Here is an 18961-nt window from a genome sequence, read left to right on the forward strand (position 1 = left end):
ATGCCGTTCTGAAAGCAATGTAAGGGAAAAGTAGAAACCAAAACGTGGAAATTAGGCAATATAACGGAGAATCGAGTCGAACCGCTGATGATGAATGTAAACTATAATTGTTCTAATTTCTTAAGTTTTAATTTACTTCTCAGTGCTTAAAATTAGTGTCTTCTCTATTTTATCTGTTTGAATAAAATGCATTAAATTTTGGAAAGCAGATTTGTTTTTATTGGCAAATAACGATTAAAATAAATGTAAAGTTCATGCAGAATATCTAATCATAACAATAACATAACCCTCAAAGGCCCGAGGTTATAAACAAGGATTGTCAGCTGATTTTATTTAGTGAATTCATTTCCAGTGTGGTGCGCTGTCCGCTCGAGAGCCGTCCACTCCGAGAACCCGCACTGACAAGTGACACTTACACGAGTGGTAGTTGTGGTGGAGCTAGAGGACACCGACATTGTTGACGAAAGCCGGCGGCGGGAGATTAAAAGGCTTAGGCAGCTTCAAAAAACAAACGGCATGACCATCATCTACACGAAGGTCGAGAGTTCAGGCGGGGTAAAATCAGAGTAGCAAAAGTAGACGTAAAAATAAAATAGTTAAATAGTACAAATGAGTAGTCAGTACCCAAGATGTATTTCTTCGTTGGGTTTGGGTACTAGCTCTTTCCCACGCGCACGCATAGTAACGGAATCATCCATTACCCCGTTAGCACCGACTGCGCGTTGCGTTCTCCTACATCCTCTCGGGATGCACAAACTCCTATAAGCCCGACTCTAACAACTGAACAATGTCGCCAACCGTTGTATGTTTGGTTGTCTACATTGTTGATCACGTGACGGACAAACAATTCTGAAGGCACCGCATAATTATATGTACAATCCTGCACTTAAAGTAGGCAACTATTTATACATGCAACGCGTGCGTCTTGGGTCTTGTTATTCGGACCAGACGAGACGATTTAGTGACGGACGGCCGATGGGATTCGGAATAGGTTAGGACGCATTAAACCAGTGATAAAAACCAGTGAACATAGTTTTTATTTTAGATAAAATGGATATGAAAAAACTGATAATGGATTTTCGTCAATTCCAACGTGACCGACAGAAGGCTAAGTTAGTGAAGAAGAAAATGTCGAGCTTCAATGTTGTGAAGTTCCAAAGAGGGGCTGTCGAAATGGCAGACGTAGTAGTAAGAATATATCAGGGCGCCATTATGTCATTTGAAGACGAAAATGGGGAAGTGTTTTTTGGTCTAAAGGACATCGATATAACGACGTTTGATAACGGTGAATCGGACGACGAAGATGAACACACACTGATTGTAGAGCTTTACATATACCATGGACAACAGACTGTATCATTACAATTCGCAAGTCTGGTAGAAAAGCAGAACTTCGTGGCAGTATTGGAAACGTTTTTACAGTTTAGGTGAGAAATTACATGCACACAGGGTGATTCTAGATAAGTAGGACAAGTAAATATCTTGAAATCGAGAAAAATGCAAAAAAATGTTCGAAGTCTTCTTTATTTTCAGGGCCACAACTTTTTATAATGTCAATTTTTTCCAAGGTCACCTTCACCTGTCCTTTGGGGTCAACTTCATTTTTTCAAATGTAACACTCGACTTTTTTTTAAGATTTGAAATTTTTGTTGGCAGTAAAAATGTTTTTACTTGAAACATTTTGTGCTAAAATTTAAGAAATTCATAATAATAACAGACACAAAATAAAAAACGTTTCATTAAACTTTTTTCATTTATTGTAACTTTTATTAATTTTGTAGTAAATTTTAATTTATTATAAACAAATTCAGTCCAACAGATGTTTGAAGTGGTTCCCCTACGGTTCAAGGCACTTAACAATTCTGTTTTGAAGTGATTGTTTGGTATTGTCCACCATTTCAGTTGTAATGTTTCGGCAAGCGTTTTCGATCCGAATTTTCATGTGTTTGGAAGTACTTGGTACTCGATTATAAACTACTTGTTTTAAATGACCTAAAAAAAAAAATCTGCTGAGGTCAAATCTGGTGATGGGGCTGGCCAGTTAACAACACTACCGCGCCCAATCCATCTTTGTGGGAAACGTTCGTTTAAAAATTCTCTGACATTTCTAGCATAATGAGTGGGGCAACCGTCACGTTGAAACCACATTGTCAACCTTTGCCCTGAATTAACTTCTTCGAGAAGGAGTGGCAGATTTTCTAACAAAAAATGACGATATTTCTCTGCATTCAGGTTTGCATAAAAGAAACGTGGCCCAATCAGATATGTACCTAAAACACCACACCAAACGTTCAGAGTCCACGGTCGCTGTCTTTTGTTGGAGTCCCGGGGAAGAATACTCTGATACCGGGTGTTATTTTATACGTGGATACCGCCACGAAAAAGCAGGACGATGGGCGAGAGAAACTTCACTACTTAACGTCAACAAATGTCTCTATTAGTTTCTAACGGTTGAATAGTACAAAAAAAATGGTTATAAGGTGAGGAAAAACCGTTTGTGTGTTTCTCGTAAAAACAAACTGTTTTTTCTTCGTTGACCAATCCGGGCCCTGGTGGGTACCTTCCCATGGGTCAGGATTTTCAGGGTGAAAGTGATCCAAACATGTACCTTAATGGGATTTTGCCATTGATGTGTCAATTCATGAGTTCTGCGAATGGTCGAGTCGCTGATATTTATTTAACATACTAGGTGGTACATGTCGTGGGTCTGTTTTATGTTTCTTCTAATCAAACGCAGAACCGCCCTTTCGGTTTGATACTTTTATGAGTTTTGCTTTGAGACATTTAACATATAACGGACTCAACCATAGATAACATGGCGATGTGGATGGGAATCCAACACTTTCCACTTCACGAAACCGGCGTGGATTCTCAACCGACTAATGATGCACGTTGTGGCGAGTCACTTTACCGTAGTTTGTGAAGCAGGATTCAGCAGAAAATAGTATATTTGAAAAAAAATGTGCATTTTCATGGAGTCTTCTTTGTGTCCAAGTACAAAAAGTCACTCGATTTCGGAAATCATCACCATGTAATTCTTGATGCAGACTTACGTGGTATGGATGAAAATAAAGAAGACTTTGTTTGAACATTTTCCTTGTAGATCCTCCCGATTTCAAGATATTTGCTTGTCCCACTTATCTAGTCACCCCGTATATGTATACAAGTATATTTAGGTTTTGTTCATTTTGTAGCAATAGTTCCAGTAGTCCGGTTGATTCCGGAACGTCAACACTATAACGATAAATGTTAGGTATCTAAATAAAAACACATAACCGAGGTTTTATCCCGAGGGACAGTTCCGGCCGACGGTGGAAAGCTGCAAACGAGGTTTTTAGTGGGTAGGCGCTGCTTAGTATAACACAGTGAATCCCACACTACCCGGCCATTCCGTCATCAGGCATGGGTGTCTTTAGAAGATTTTCCTCGTACAAAAAAAAAATAAAAACACTAACTAGACAGGGAGGCAGTGAAGAAAGGACCCTGGTAATGCTGACTCGGCCTAAGAAAAGGGGCTGACTACTTGAAATTTGGAATATAAATAATAGAAACAAACATGTCGTGTATTAATTAGTGCCACTGTTTAAGCCGGGGGCTTCCCGAGTTCCTGCCTAACGGTGGCGACTGCCTCACTAGGCACTCGCAGAGATATCCAAATACGCCGGAGGGGTTTTGTACTTGAGCCGAAGGATCAGACGGGCCACCGTCAAGAAATAATGGAGATCCGAAAGTTCGAGAAGGTACAGAAACTCTGTTACACGAATCACACTAAATTTAATCACAGACTAGTTGGAATGCAGGGTTTGATTGACGATTAAATGATTAACTACAGATTTCTATTGCGACGAGATGCGTTAGAAGTTGGTAAAGTGATTTATTCTAACTTGTGAAATCGAGAGAGGAGAGAGAAGTGGCTGTTAAAGCGACGAGATGAGAAACGATTCTGTTTTCTGTCTATTATTATTTATTGCTCAGATGTTAGGGCATTGCGTGAGAGCGATCTTTATGTTGGAGTTTCTCCAACAGCCACGATCTAGCTCTTGCAGATTCCCTTCCGAACCATTACAGTTTTTTTCCATTTCTATATAGTCCTCCAGCTAGAAGCCAGGGGCACGAGCTCCGATAGGCACCTTCCTCCCTGTTTTCTCTTCTAGTCTCATGTTCCCAATTCTCTTTGGCAGATTCTTATCTCTCATCCTTCTCCAGTCAAACAAACCACACACCTGTTTCCCCAAACCGGAAAAAAACAACTATGATCTAAACTTTGGCACATATCTATGGCTTCTTACCCGTTCAAGCAAATATAGGGTGCGCCAACTAAAACGAAACAGAGTTGTTTTCTCGGATGATGAAAGAGTTGTGCAAGAATGCTCGGACATGTGAACATGGATTTATGCCACTCTTCAAAACACTCGGCAACGAAAAAAACCTGCTCAACAGAACATGGGGTGCAGTGATATGCCGAATCTTCCATAACTCTTTCATTCCAACAAACTTTCCATTTTTTTCGCATTATCCTACTGCCCTTACCTTCGCGAATTTCGATTTTCCGAGGGGTGCGGTTATGAGAGGTGTTCGATTGCCTTTCAGAAGGTCCCTCTTCTGGGAGCGTTTCCTCTGTGATTGCCAAACGGAATTTATAGCATAACAAATGTTTCCTGGATTTTTTTCTGTGGAGGAGGAAAGAATTATATAACTATGTCTGGAGCATGTGAATCCTCCCTTTTTTGTACCAACGCAACGATTTTCGAACGGGGGGGTAATATGAAATCATTTGATCCATCTGGCCCAACCATGTATTTGTTATACTTTGCAATAGCTTCAGGTTTGTCCCTAATGTTCCCTTTTTCAGTTGGTGTTTGCACCAAGTCGATGGAAAACCCTGACGATATGCGGAGTAACTCTTTTCTGTCCCTCCGTTGTCCAGTCATTATACAGGTCTCGATATGCTGCCCTTGTCCGTCCCGTCTGCAGTTTTGTTCTGACAACAGCTTCAGGATTGTCCTCTCTGTTTGCCCTTAAGTCCCGGTACAGTGAAGTAAAGCTGTCCGTAAACAGACAATGTCCCTCCTTCAAATGCTCTCTCATTAGGTTCTTTAATAGTTTTTTAGTAGCTGCTGCTCCTTCAGTCTCATCTGACGCACCTGTACACAGGGTGTCCCCCTTAAAGCTGTGATTGAAGATTGCTCAAAAAAATTATATGAAAAAAGTTTCAAATGAAAGTTGTCCGGAAGGGGGGGGGGGGGGGGTGTCCCGTGCCCTGAAGATGGCGACTTTTAGCCAAAACGTCATTTCGAGAGCAAACTTTTTGTTCAAGTAGCGACCCCGTATTTCTTGCAAATCCTCGTGGACCCTTAAAAAATTTATATCTTTTATTTAAACAATTTTTTTATTAGACTTTTTGCTGCAGAGTTATCTTTGATTTTTTCCCAGTTTTTAAGATACGCCACTGAACGTCGGTTTTTGTTAAATAACTTTTAAAGCGTTTGGTAGAATTTGATAGTTTTTTAATACGATCGATACTAGTTAAGGCTCCTTAAAAGCGCACGTAATACACAGTGTGTTTCCTAAATGTTAGGCAAAAATTTAGGGGGCCATTCTTTGAGTAATTTTAAGGTTTTGACCCATTGACGATTAGGACGATAGGAAAAATGCTTCGTTTCCTAGATACAGGGCGATAAACGTTTTTCGTGAAGTTTACTAAAAGCCACAATAATCCTTCGAAATGACTGCCGTCAGTTTGGACGGATGCACTTAATCTTTTCCTTACCGACAGACGAACTCTTTCAAAAATACCACGACTGTTTTCTATTGAATCGCACCCATTAATTATGCCATTTCTCAAATCTTCCGGGTTTCCCATTGGATCAGTGTAAACTAATGATTTTAAACGACCCCACAGGAAGTCGTCCAGAGGGTTTAAGTCTGGGGATTTAGCTGGCCACAAGTGAGGTCCGCCACGACCAATCCAGCGATCTCCATATGTTTCCATTAGAAATTCGCGAGCGATCCTACTAAAATGCGCTGGTGCTCCATCGGGGATAAACCACGTGGCACTTTTGGTTGCCAATGGAAATATCTTTACGGAATTCAGGTAACGACTGTTCTAAAAAGTTATGATGAACTACGCCTGTAAGTCTTTCCGGTAGAAATGTTGGTGCAATTGACCGATCACCCACAGCTCCAAAGAAAAATTGCGTTGAAAATCAACTTCTGGAGCTTGGTACGGGTTTTCCTCGGCACATTCATGATTGTTGTGGAAATTTCTTATCGGACTTCTCGAGAAATTTCCACACTCTGTGGTTTCTTTAATAAATTCCGTCCGCCATTTCATCTAGAAAAAAAGACGCAAGTTTTTACCAGGGTTCTCCGAGGAAGAAACTGGCCAGAATTGGCTTTTCTCGATTCGACTATGTTTTTAGGAAAAATTTTGGAAGGTCCCCCGTCGTTGGTTCTTCGATTCGAGTCGTTGCCAGTGTCGACTAAAACTTCCTCTAGGATCCGTCGAGTTTTGTTCTGTCCTCGTCGTTTAGTTTCCCAGATTCCGTGGTTTCTTGAAAAAATTCTGTCCGCCATTTCGTCTAGAAAAATCACAAGTTATTCCTAAAAATCAAAATCTTAATGTTTGCCTAGACATTCGGTTCAAATTTTCCATTAACCAGCAATGAGTGACGACTGAATTAGCGTGACCTAATAATGGAAATGTCGATTCGTCCGTAAAAAGGATGTTTTTGATGAAATTTTCATCATTATTGGTCCTTTCCATTATTGTTTCACAAAAAACCAGCCGTATCTCATGATCTTCAGGAAAGATTTGGTTCGTTTTTTTCACTTTGTACGAAGTGTACCCGTTTTTCCTCAAAACTCTGCGGGCGGTGGTATGTGACACATCTACTCGGTTCGTCATTTCATTGAGGGACTGATCAAGATTTTCCTCAACACTGGCACAAACCATGATTTCCTGCTCCTCCCTTTCATTGCTATCTTGTGGGGGGCGTTTATGATGCAGGGGCGAAACACATCCAGTCGTCTCGAAATTTTGAATGATAAGACGCATTCTGGTAACCCTGGGAACGGGCCGATTCTCAAAATGTCCTAGTTTTCTCTTCTAAGCAAAAACTAATACCAAACACATACATCGAAGTCCCGTTTCCCGATTTTTACTGTACACAAAAGAAGTCACTGTACCTACGTATGACTATGTACATGCACTGCGTTTGTAAATTACGCATAAATTCGTTGTTTTTCTGAAGAACGAAATTTTCCAAAAAAATCTTCGAACGCGTTAATTTTGCTTTAAAAAAGTGCTTTCTGTGATGTATCGTTTGGGCCAGTGGCGTCACTCGTATGCAAAAAATGACGTCATCCGTAATTTTTTAAATTACAACCCCCGATTTGTTTCTTGCATTTGAAGGTTCGTTATATCTACTTTATGATTTATGGGAAATTCTTAGTACGTTACATAACAAAAATTTCAAGAAAATAAAATTCAAAATCCAAAAATGAACTACCTCATTTGAACACGAATACTTTGCTCGTGAGTCAAAAACAGTTCCTTGAGTGCCTTTTTTGCTGAATAAAATGTACTAAAAAGAGCAAAACAAATTGTAAATAATTACAGATTTTGTGTGTAAATTTTGGAAAATATTTCAAATAAAATTGTTCTATTTCTAGCAATAAAGTTGCATTCACCTACCGGGGGTTGTCACGTTTGACTCTAATTCCATTTATTTTCAGAATTGGCCTTAACTGTGGCCCAAAGAATTGAAATTTTAATGCTGATGAGGTGCAGAGATCGATCACTACAAGAAGCGTGCGAGTTGCTTAATAATAACTACCCGGAAAGACTCACGACGCAATCAACAGTTGGCAGGGTGTTAACGATCGACCAGGAAATGGAGCTCCTAAATTTAATGAACAGCTTAAATTAAATGTTCTTTTGACCGTGGAAGAAAATTCACACAGTGGCGTTCGTCAGATTAGCGAAAATCTTCTCACCACATGTCTGCCAAGGTGAGTAAAATATTGAAGGTAAGAAAATGGCAACTTTTCAAATCACACCAGGTACAAGAATTAAGTGAAGACGACCCAGATCGAAGAATGTGGTTTTGCGAGGTTTCGATAAATATGAATAACCATCATCTACTTCTATTCCAAAAATGTCCTTTTCTCCGATGAGGCTACTTTCACATTAAATGGGTTAGTGAACGGTCAGAATTGCAGGTACTGGGCATCGGAAAATCCTCGATGGGTGGGAGAGGCTCGGAGTATTTTGGAAAAATTTATCTATGGAAGAATAATAAGAAGTCTTTTGCGACGAAAATTTAGATGGCCTCCAATTCCTTCGATTTTCCCAAGAACATTCGGTTCCTGCACTGACAGACTTATTTCCGGATATAAACAACCCAAGAACGATTAACGCAAATTTATGCCTTCAACAGGACGAGGCTCCACCACATTATTCGGTCATCGTTCGCGAATATCTTGATCAGATATTTCCGAATAAATAGATTGAAAAATGTGGCATCGTCGAGTGGCCGCCGAGATCTCCAGACCTCGATCCGTTGGATTTTTTTCTTTGGGGTCACCTTGAAAATGTAGTGTGCACCGGTCGACATTGAAGAGCGGAAAGACAGGATAAGAATTCAATGCAACGATATTGTACCGGAGGTTTTACACGGAATCCAACCAGGAATTGTTGACCCCTCAGGACGCTGTCGAATTCGAAATGGTGCTCAATTCGAGTATTTATTAAAATAAATTAAATAGTTCATTTTCAAATTTCCGGTTTTATTTTCTCGAAGTTTTTGTTGCGTAACACACTAATAATTTCTCACAAGTCATGAAGTGGAAATAACGCACCTTCGCATGCCGGAAAAAAAGTCGGCGGTGTCGTTTAAAAAATTTATTGATGACGTCATATTTTGCATACGAGTGACGTCACTGACACAAACAATACGTCACAGAAAGTACTTTTTGAAAACAAAATTGAAGGAGTCGAGGATTTTTTTTTTTGGAAAATTTCATTCGTGTAATTGTTCGTTTATGTGTTACACTCAAAAGTTTACATAATGTGTGCGTGAGGAACTATGTGCAATTAGATTTGTTCAAACTTTTAGATACATAAAGGCGTATGTGCGTAACATACATAAGATGTGAAAAATATGAATTTTTTTATTATATTTTTATAGCGTACCTCCGGTTGCAGAGTACCCAATTTTTGCTCCCTACAGAGTACTTTACGACCGAAATTCGCTGTAATTATACTGTTAAATTTTGTATAAATTTTATTTAACATTTATTAATAGTGAAACCTAATTTTATTTATCTTTTGCAGATTTGTTCTAAATGAGAATGCTGAATTTGACAAGAGTCGCATCTCAGCAACAGCCCAATCGAATCGTCTCTGACGTATTGTTACGACTGACGGACGGGCGCGGCAGGTAAAAGACGGTTAAAAAAGTACATAGAACACTCAACCGAGCGATTTATAGTTACTTTTAAGTGCAACGAGCGTTCTGGTACGTTTGTTCATGTTAATGTTTGCATGTTTGTTAGAAAATTGTTGAATCTGTTAGTAACTGGACCTTTAATTATACATAGATTTTGAAAGACTTGGAATGGCTATATTTCAGGAATGAAACAAGATTTGAAAACGTTCTCGGAACCGTTTCCATAATAAGTAGGGCGGAAACAAAATCACGCATTCCCCAACCTACCCGCGCCTTTCCTCTAGCCCCCAGCTGCCCCAACCTTGCAATTTTAAACGGCACCCCCCACTTGTAATACCTCATTTTAAAGGTTTTTTAAACCGGTTTCCGATAGTATCAACTAACAACACGTTTGTTCAAACAGTTATCGAAGTTTTATATTGAAAAAAAATGTATAATGTAAATTTTCAGAATCGTATCGAAGGGCAGAGTAGTTTTTCAAATAATAATTTTCCTCTTTATTTAGAGATTTTGAAGAGTTTACACGCACATTTTCTACATTATAGACATTTTGTCCAGCAAAATTAGTAGTTTTCTTTATCCGGAGCTCTGCTTTCAGTCGTTCATTTATTTCACTTAGTTTTGCTACTGAGACCAATTAAGAAGGTTTCGACCAATATTTTTGACTAATTTTTGAAACATTGAGCATCAGCGTCGCTAAATGGTTAATTTCATTTTTTTTTCCACAATGGCGCGCACCATTGAGACCGCAATTGAACCTTTCATCGTTTGTGAGTTAGAAAGCCAGGGTGACATGCGAGGAAATGTGTCTTTAAACGAGGATTCGCTACATTTTCACCACTACGGGTTACCTCCTCACCACGTGGTTCCAGATAGGCGATCGCTAGATGACCACCGTTCAAATAAATGAGTTGGTTGACCGGGCGTTATATTGCGGCCGCCAAGTTGTCCAGACCTAATACCCGTCGACTTCTTTATGTCTGTGTGAGGAAGTAGAAGAGGACGTCTGGGGGAAGGCATATAAGATAGTGATTGGGAAAATGGGACTCAGAAGGGTTACCAAACTAACAGAAGAGAGAACGAGAGAGGAAATGGATAAATTGTTTCCAACCCGACCAGGAGTGAAGTGGGGAAAACCGGGAAGCAAAATGAAGGTGGGGGAGGAATTCACGAAGGCGGAGCTACAGTTAGCTTTAGCCGATGTGAAGAAAAGGAAAGCCCCGGGGCCGGACGGAATAACCCCGGAAATCATGGTAGAGTGTGTAAGGGGACACCAGGAAAGTTTCCTCAGACTGTTTAACGACTGTCTGAGGGAACGATGCTTCCCGGGGGTGTGGAAGATTGCAAGGCTCGTGCTGGTGGAGAAGCCGGCAAAGGGATCGAGCGGGGTGGCGTCGTACAGGCCAATATGCCTAATAGATGGAGTTGGGAAATTGCTGGAGAGAATGATTGTGGGACGGCTGAATGGGGTGCTGGAGGGTAGGGGTCTGTTGAGTGATAGGCAGTGTGGCTTTAGGAAGGGAAGGTCTACGGTGGATGCGTTGAAGAGAGTGAAGGGGGTGCTAGAGAAAATCAGGGAGAAAACGGTGAAAGATAGGGAGGTGTGTGTGATGGTGCTGGTAGACACAAGGAACGCCTTTAATAGCGCACCTTGGAAGAAAATTGTGCAGGCCCTGGAATGTTTGGGTGTGGATGAGTACCTGGTGGATCTGACGAAGTCCTATCTGTCTGAGAGATGGATAGAGACGGAGTCGGGTCACGTGTGGAGTGTCGCAGGGGTCGGTGTTGGGGCCCATTCTTTGGAATGTCTTCTACGATGGTATTCTGAAACTGAATATGGAAGAGGGGGTTGAACTGATGGCGTATGCGGATGATTTGGCGGTTTTGGTGAAGGCTAGGAATGGAAAGGACTTGGCAGCCAAGACGGAATATACCGTGGAGAGAGTGATGTATGAACTAGATAGAATGGGATTGGAAGTTGCGCCAAAAAAAACGGAGATGGCGGTTCTGGAAGGTCGAAGAAAGGTGACGAATGTAGAAATTGAGGTGAAAGGGAGTGTGATAAAAAGCAAGGAGTCTGTGAGTTATCTAGGGGTGGAAGTTGGAAGGAATTTTAGATTTGCTGAGCATGTGGGGAAGGTGTGTTTGAGGGCGAATGGTGCGTTGAATGCGTTGACGAGACTGATGCCAATGGTGGGCGGATGCTCGTCGAGAAAAAGAGGTCTGCTTGCGTCAGTTGCGACATCGATGGTGCTGTATGCCACGCTGAAATGGGAGGGAGTATGTAGATACAGGGTGCAAATGGAAAGGCTTGAAAGGGTGAACAGAAGGATGGCGATAGGGATTGCGATGGCGTATAGGACAGTCCCGACAACTGCTATAACGCTGATTGCGAGACAGATACCCATGGATCTGGCAATAGAAGAGAGAACGATGATATATGAAAGAGGTGCGGGTAGCAGGGCGGGAGTTGCTGTTTGCAAAATGTCAGAAAAGATGGGACGAAAACGAGGGCTGGTCAAAAGTGTTTGTCAAGAACGTGGAAGGTTGGGTAAATAGGAAGTTCAGGGGTCTGGAGTACTGTCTAACTCAGGCCCTGACGGGACACGGGGTGTTTGGAAGTTACCTTAAAAGGATCGGGAAACAGGAGACGGATGAGTGTTGATATTGTGGAACTGAGGATACACCGGACTATACAATTGTTGAATGTGAAGGGCATGTAATGGAGAGAGAGAGAGCGAGAGAAAAACTAGGGGGTGTGAGTGTTACGAGAGAGAATATCGCTGAGCGATTGTTGGAGAATGAGGAGAGCTGGCGAGCAATAACAGAGTTGCTGCGCGCTATCATGAGTAAGAAAGGAAAGGAGGAGAGGGAGCGAGAGAGGCAAGAAACATGAATGGGTAGTGAATGGGGTATGTTGGCTTGTGCGAACGCAATGCCACCCCCGCCACCCCCTGAAGTAATGCCTTACGGCGATTCCGGGGGACACACAGGGTGAAGAGGGGAAGGTTTTAGTAGGTAGGCGCCTCCCTTCAGGGGGTGCATCTCACATAACCGGGTTGGAAGAACATCAAACCGGGTACCTATGAAGGTGTCCCTCCTCTACAAAAAAAAAGAAAAAGATAGGTGATCGCTAGATGGCCACCGTTCAAATAAATGAGTTGGTTGACCGGGCGTTATATTGCGGCCGCCAAGTTGTCCAGACCTTTTTTTTTTTTTTTTTTTTTTTTTCCCGAGGAGGGGGAATCTTCTTAAGACACCCGGCCTGGTCCACGACCGGGTAGTGTGGGATTCGACCGACCATTATGTCGCCCGCCTACCCACTAAACCCACCTCCCCTCTTCTGCCCCGGAACCGCCTCTCGGCATTACATCAGGGCGTCCTTTTCCCCTCCAGACTAGGTACGGACAAGGTTCCGCACCCCACTCTTCTTCCTCTCGTTCTCTCTTACAATCTTGGCCCTCAAGATCTTCTCTATCAGGCCCTCAAACGCTACCCACTTGCTCTTGCTCTCCACCAGCTCGTTCCCTATCGTGCTTCGGTTCAGGTCGAGTCCCCCCGCCCTTGCCTCGGCGCGATAGCTCTCCCACTCCGGACACGTCCACAGCGTGTGCTCCGGCGTGTCCTCCCTTTCGTCACAAAACCAACATTCCGCACTCCTTTCCACTCGTATCCGCTTCAGGTATTTCCCAAACACGCCGTGTCCGGTAAACACCTGAGCCAACATATACCCACTTTTCGTCCATTCGCACTCGTACCACTCACGGATCCGGGGTATGAAGGTCTTTGCCCGACCCTCATACTTCTCCCAGTCCCGCTCCCACTCTTTCATTACCCATTCCTTCACCCCACTTCTCCCTTCCCACATCATCGTTCTCTCCGTCACTCTAATTCTCACCGGAGGTATTTTGGCCAGTGCCAACACCGCCTCGGTCGGTGCCGTCCTGTAGGCACCAGCCACCCGGAGTGTGAGCATACGGTTTGCCCTCTCCAGTATGGCCGTGTACCTTCCATACTCCAGTTCGGTTCCCCAGACTGGAGCAGCGTACAGCAGGACCGACGATGCCGCCATCACCATCAACCTCCTTCTTTCATACCCCAAACCACTCGCCCTAGGCAGAATGCCGTCGAGCTTCCCAATCACCTTAGCAACCTTTTCGGAGGTTCGTCGTACGTGCTCGCCGAAGCGAGCATTTCTGCCGATCCACACTCCGAGGTACTTCACGCATTCCTTCGTCTCGTACGAGACGTCGTCCACTCTCAGACTCATGCTTCTTATTTTCCTTCGCCCGGCCAGCAGCACCAGTTCGGTTTTATCCGTAGCCATGCTTAACCCCATGCGTTCGAACGTGTCGGCGACCAGTTCCATGGCCCATCTGGTCCTCGCCTCTAGGGTTACCCCGTCCTTCGCCGAGACCACCAACGCCAAGTCGTCCGCGTAAGCCACCGGGGTGACCCCTCGCGGGTACTCGACCGTCAGTATCCCGTCGTAGTAGAGGTTCCACAAGACGGGGCCCAGGACAGACCCTTGAGGAACGCCACAAGACAACTCTCGAACCCCCCCGTCAGGTAACACCAAAACCCGATCTTGCAGGTACGACTGAACTACGTTCAAGAGGTACCCGCTCACCTGGGCCCTTTTCATCACTTCGATGATTAGGTCCCAAGGCGCCGTATTGAAGGCGTTCTTTACATCTATCGTTACCATGACGCAGAAGTCCGCGTGTTTGCAACTTTCCTCCCTGATCCCCTCCACTATTCTCATGACCGCTTGCATGGCGTCCAAGGTGCTCCTGCCCTTGACGAACCCATACTGACTCGCGCTCACCATTCCCAAAGCATTCGCTTCGTTCAGCAGTCTGGACTTGACCACCTTTTCCGCCACTTTCCCGAGTCCGTCCACGAGGCATATGGGCCGGTACGAGACCTCCGCCCCCGGATCACGCTTCGGTTTCTCCACCAGCACCAGTCGAGTCCTCTTCCAGACTTTAGGGTACTCGCCCGAGGTCAAGATGCTATTCACGCAACTCGCCATACCCTGGGGCGCTGCCCCAAGATATAGCTTCAAAACCTCGTTCGGTAGCCCGTCCAGTCCCGGAGCCTTGCGGCTCTTGAGACTCCCGACGGCCTGACGGATTTCCTCAGTCGTGACTCGAGGCACGTCATTCGGTCCCGTTTGTATCTTTTCCCACACTACCCGCGGCTTATCCGGGAACAGCGTGTCCACCTGCTTTTGCATCTCTGCCTCCGGCAGGGGACCATTGCTCAGGCGGCCAAGTTTCTCGGTCACTATTTTGTAACCGAGTCCCCAGACGTCCGTCTCCAGCTCCGCACAAACTTTCTTCCACTCGTCCCTCTTGGCATCCCTTACGGATTCCTTGAGGGCCTTACGCTCTCTCTTGTACTCTGCCGCTGCACCCGTATCTGTCACATTCCCTCTTCCTCGCTCTCGCGTCCATCTTCTCCTCGCTCTTATACACGCTCTTCTCCTTTCGGCAATTTCATCACTTCACCAGTACACCGCTCGTTTCATCTTCCCTTTCCCACTGTCACGCTTACTCATGCACTCGTCACAGGTCTCGCTTATCTCCCGAACGATTTCTTCGGGAGTTTCCACGATACCCAGACCTTCCCGCTCCTTCACGTACCGGCTCACATTTTCCAATCCTTTTTTACTCACCACCCATCCTCCTTTTCTCACGCTCACTTCCACACCACCCCCAGATACCACCCCCACTCGCTTTATGCGGTACGAGAGGTACCTGTGGCCACTCCCGCTCTCCATTTCAACCTCAACTCTCCAGTCTCTCACCCAGCCACTCACAGACGCTCCCGCCATGGTAACGTCAATCAGTGACCTGCCGTTCCGATTACCGAACGTCCACTCATCCCCGGTGTTGATGGGGACGAGCTCCGCCGCATCCAGGAACTCTTCCAGAACCCGTCCGTAGGCATTCGTCACCCGAGAACCGAACCGCTCACTCTTAGCGTTCAGGTCCCCAGCAATGAGGACCTTCCTGCTGTCACGCCCCCTGACGTAGCCCCCCAACCGATCGAGCCAAGCCGTGAAATCGGCGGCGGTCCTACTCGGCGAGAAGTACGCGGAGACGAGAGTGATACCGTTCAGCTCCGCAACGACGAATCCCCGGTCCCGGTGGAGCGACTTCACCCTAACACCCGGCGCTAGCCAGATGAAGGCGTCGTCACCCCTGTCCCGTACTAGGTTCCGCCCGGCTAGACACGGCTCCTGCCCGAGCACCACGTCGACGCCCCGCTCTCTGATCACCTGGTACATGAGGTCCATCGCGAGACGGCCCCTGTCCAGGTTAATCTGCAGACACCGCAGTTCCCTGTCCGACGCCATTGCATACAACCACTCCTCACGCTCGCACTCACTCACTCACCCAAACACGCACACTTACCCGTGTCCCTCCTAGTCCTTCCTCGGCCCGTCTTTCCTCCTCCTGTCCCCGTTCCTTTTGCCGTCGTTCACCAACGGCTTAGGGAACGTGGTGGTCCGTGAGGCCTTCGCCCCTCCAGCCCTGTCCGGCTCCGTCGTCTCCACCGGCTCACCCCCCGCCTCGGGTTCCTCCTCAGTTCCGGACTCGCCCACAGTCTCGAGTTCCCCCTCGGCTTTGGACTCGCCCACAGTCTCGAGTTCCCCCTCGGCTTTGGACTCGCCCCCAGCCTCGAGTTTCCCCTCGGCTTTGGACTCGCCCACAGCCTTAGATTTCCCCTTCGCTTTAGGCTCGCCCTAAGTTGTCCAGACCTAACACCCGTTGACTTTTTTTACAGGGCCACCTAAAATCTTTTGCTTTTAAAAAGCAGCCCGACTCAATTGAGGTACTGCAAAAAAGAAGTATTTAGGCATGTCGGGCTATTTTAAGGCTCTGTTATTGTCAGGACAATGGCGGAAACCACTTTGAACACTTAATTAAACAAAAGGTAAATGCAAACGTTCCGTTTCTTTTTTATTTACTAATTTGCTACGTGCTGGGACAAATGCGACGTTAGTTAACACTACCTCAAAGCACTTTTAAAGAGCTTTAAAATGAGGCATTACGGGTGGGGGTTGCCATTTAAGGTTGCTGAGGCGAGGAGGGGGGTTAGTAAGTTCGTAATCTTGGTTCCCCCTATTTACTATAAAAACGTTTTTGATGATATTTTTTAATGTTTTTCCATTCCCGAGACGTGTCATTACGAGTTGTTGACATGTCACCCTCTACAAGGGGACGATTGCGAGGGGCAAGTAACCCTTAGAATAGAGCACATTTATTCGTTAACGTTAACTAAAACTTTTAATTGGCAGAGGTCGAACCAAACAACGCGATAGAATTATTCCGAACTATAAATACATGTTATGGTTGCAAATAATACCGTATTATGCATCGCGGCTGCGAAGTGGGTTATTATGCCCCGCACGTCAAGCTTAAATCCCGAGGTGCGCAGCACTAACGAATCTGCGTTGCGCGAGGCTTCAGTATTTCACAACCGCACTGCATATACGACTTTTTCCACCACGAGATGTTTAATTGGGCATTCACGGCCTTGGTAATCGTAGATAAAACAACGTTTGAGAAAAAAGCGGCAAAACGTACTCTATAATCGATCAGTTCATTTAATAATCTGTTACAGCTAGCAGTGGAAAAACATTTTCTTTAAATCACTATGGGATAAATTGTTATTTAGAGCGCTTCTTCTCGTTGAATAATTGACTCCTTATATCAAAATTTAATAAAACTACACATTACTGTTTTAAATAAAATTAGCTCATAAACTAACGGACAAAACTGAGGAAGCTTTAAATTTTTTTTTGTTTTTTTATAAATTTAACTTCACCCTGTGCATCATCCCTGTGAATGTTGCCCACTTCTAAGGAAATATTTATTCGATACGTTCAATATAATTTTTTTTCTTTTCACAATGGCGAACGCATTTGTTGATTTGTAATTTATTCATCGGGATAAGACTGAGGACATTTTGCTTTGCAAAAAACGCATTGTCGGTTGAATCCTATGAATGTCGTGCGAAGTGTATTCATACGAGGTGGATCTACAGTGTTTTGAGAATGTCCTTTAGAATGTGTTTGTCCCGTGGTTTGCAACCGAACATTTTTTAGAGCTTTTCATAATGACACAAAGCTTGGGAAAGCATTTATTGGTGCATAAATCTATGGGGTCCAAAGTTTCAAAGGGGTACAGCGCATGAGTAAACGCGGTTACTTTCTACGTATTCTCAAACTCTACACATTCTTCACTTCTCTTTACCTGCACATTCTCAAAAACACGATAGGACCAGTTTGAGACAAAAATTAGCCCGTTTCTTGGATATTCCAACGCGACAACGATCCAAGGCGCAAAGTGGTAAAAGTTCCTTCCCGGCTTAGAGCAGCAAAAATTGATGTTTCGGACTGGCCAGCGCGAAGTCCCGATCCGAATCCAATTGAAAACTTATGGAGTGAGTTGAAAGCTCAGGTTAGGAAACAAAAATGTTTCCTCAGTTTTGTCCATTAGTGTAGCTAACTCCGACGCTGCGCGTCTCTTCAATCTGGCTAGTAATGAAACACTTTCTATCTCTGTATGCAATACAGGGTGCCGGGAGAAAAACTTTCGTCCATTTGACGAACGATTAGGAACATAATTTTGAGGAAGAAGGTCCTTGCGACAGGGGTTGAAAATCTAACAGAAAAAAAAAATTAACTTAATGACGAAAGAGCTATGATAATCTCAAAATTGTAATAAAATGCCGAAAAACGTATTTGACAGATGTTGGCCGTTTGACGTGCAACGAAAAAACTTAAAATTATCCAACGGCAACATTGCTAAAAGCAATTTGAAACTTCCTTAATGTCTAAAAACACAAGTCAATCGGTAAAAGCACACTTAAGCGGCAACGCCGCATTTGAATCCTCAAAATCTGGCCCCTTGAAGGGTCGCTCAAGTTAACTTAATTAGCCCTGGATCCGTTGTTAACAGGTATTGGACCTGAAAAAACGTGTAAAAATATATATCTAATTTATGCGGCTACTTAGGGGGGCTTGCAAATAAAATAAGCAGGACGCGACGTTGCCAACTCTCAATTTTTGTTTTGTTTTCCGGGAAAATGGTATTTGCGACCCCTGTTGTTAGGGACTTTTTTATTCAAAATAATGTTCTAACTCACTGGTTAAATTTGCGAAAGTTATTTCCCTAACACCCAGTGCGTTATTACAATAATGCAGTATTACCATACTTTTTATCGTGTAAGTTAAAAAATTGTTGGAAGCATCGCATAAAAAATTTGTTTAGTTTCTATTTGTCTATACAGCAGATTCATCAAGCACAGAATCGACTTTATTGGTTAATAAATCACATTTGGAGGACTTGCTAACAGGTTTTGGAGCGGAATTTTCATTGGCCGCAACTACGTTCTCATCTTCTGCTTTTGCTGCCATCTCACGGTTGTGAAGGAATCCGGCAAGAGACCACCTAAGGGTTTGTAGTACCAAAGATAGATAAAAAGATGTGCAA

At 44.1% G+C, this 18961-nt stretch overlaps 4 protein-coding genes and 1 long non-coding RNA gene across 5 annotated transcripts in view; 2 read left to right on the plus strand and 3 right to left on the minus strand.

Annotated features, from left to right (window-relative positions):
• The window catches only part of LOC136349586 (uncharacterized), a 32011-nt gene extending 22139 nt beyond the window's left edge, over nt 1–9872 (plus strand). The window contains exons 5-7 of the transcript XR_010733838.1: nt 5903–6094; nt 7738–8013; nt 9338–9872. The gene's annotated coding sequence lies outside the window, so the exon portion shown is untranslated. The remainder of the gene's footprint in view (nt 1–5902; nt 6095–7737; nt 8014–9337) is intronic.
• Nucleotides 730–3555, plus strand: LOC136349585 (uncharacterized). The gene is made up of 3 exons (XM_066301241.1): nt 730–991; nt 1046–1427; nt 3195–3555. Exons 1-3 carry the CDS (start codon nt 871–873, stop codon nt 3238–3240), a joined length of 549 nt encoding a protein of 182 aa, XP_066157338.1. The 5' UTR covers nt 730–870; the 3' UTR covers nt 3241–3555.
• LOC136349587 (uncharacterized) lies at nt 6318–7811 on the minus strand. The gene is made up of 3 exons (XR_010733841.1): nt 7697–7811; nt 6833–7067; nt 6318–6603 (listed from the first exon to the last, which is right to left on the minus strand). It is a non-coding gene; the product is annotated as an uncharacterized lncRNA (long non-coding RNA).
• A 6013-nt stretch (nt 9873–15885) lies between the features above and the next one.
• Nucleotides 15886–16841, minus strand: LOC136349489 (transcription elongation factor A protein-like 6). Its single transcript, XM_066301072.1, has 2 exons — nt 16830–16841; nt 15886–16206 (listed from the first exon to the last, which is right to left on the minus strand). The coding sequence occupies exons 1-2, from the start codon at nt 16839–16841 to the stop codon at nt 15886–15888; spliced, it is 333 nt and encodes a 110-aa protein (XP_066157169.1).
• A 213-nt stretch (nt 16842–17054) lies between these two features.
• LOC136349582 (monocarboxylate transporter 12-like) overlaps nt 17055–18961 on the minus strand; it is a 115736-nt gene continuing 113829 nt past the window's right edge. The window contains exon 12 of the mRNA XM_066301231.1: nt 17055–18919. Coding sequence (XP_066157328.1) covers nt 18751–18919 — 169 coding nt within the window. The 3' untranslated portion in view covers nt 17055–18750. The remainder of the gene's footprint in view (nt 18920–18961) is intronic.

Source organism: Euwallacea fornicatus, chromosome 38 (genome assembly GCF_040115645.1).
Source record: "Euwallacea fornicatus isolate EFF26 chromosome 38, ASM4011564v1, whole genome shotgun sequence".
NCBI lineage: Eukaryota > Metazoa > Arthropoda > Insecta > Coleoptera > Curculionidae > Euwallacea > Euwallacea fornicatus.

Bases quoted from the DNA above. Each gene is read 5' to 3' on its own strand.
- LOC136349585 (XM_066301241.1), top strand. From the start codon at position 871: ATGTACAATCCTGCACTTAAAGTAGGCAACTATTTATACATGCAACGC. The intron at 992-1,045 runs GTTAGGACGCAT...TTTTTATTTTAG, and splicing joins GCCGATGGGATTCGGAATAG to ATAAAATGGATATGAAAAAA. The intron at 1,428-3,194 runs GTGAGAAATTAC...TTCATTTTGTAG, and splicing joins GAAACGTTTTTACAGTTTAG to CAATAGTTCCAGTAGTCCGG.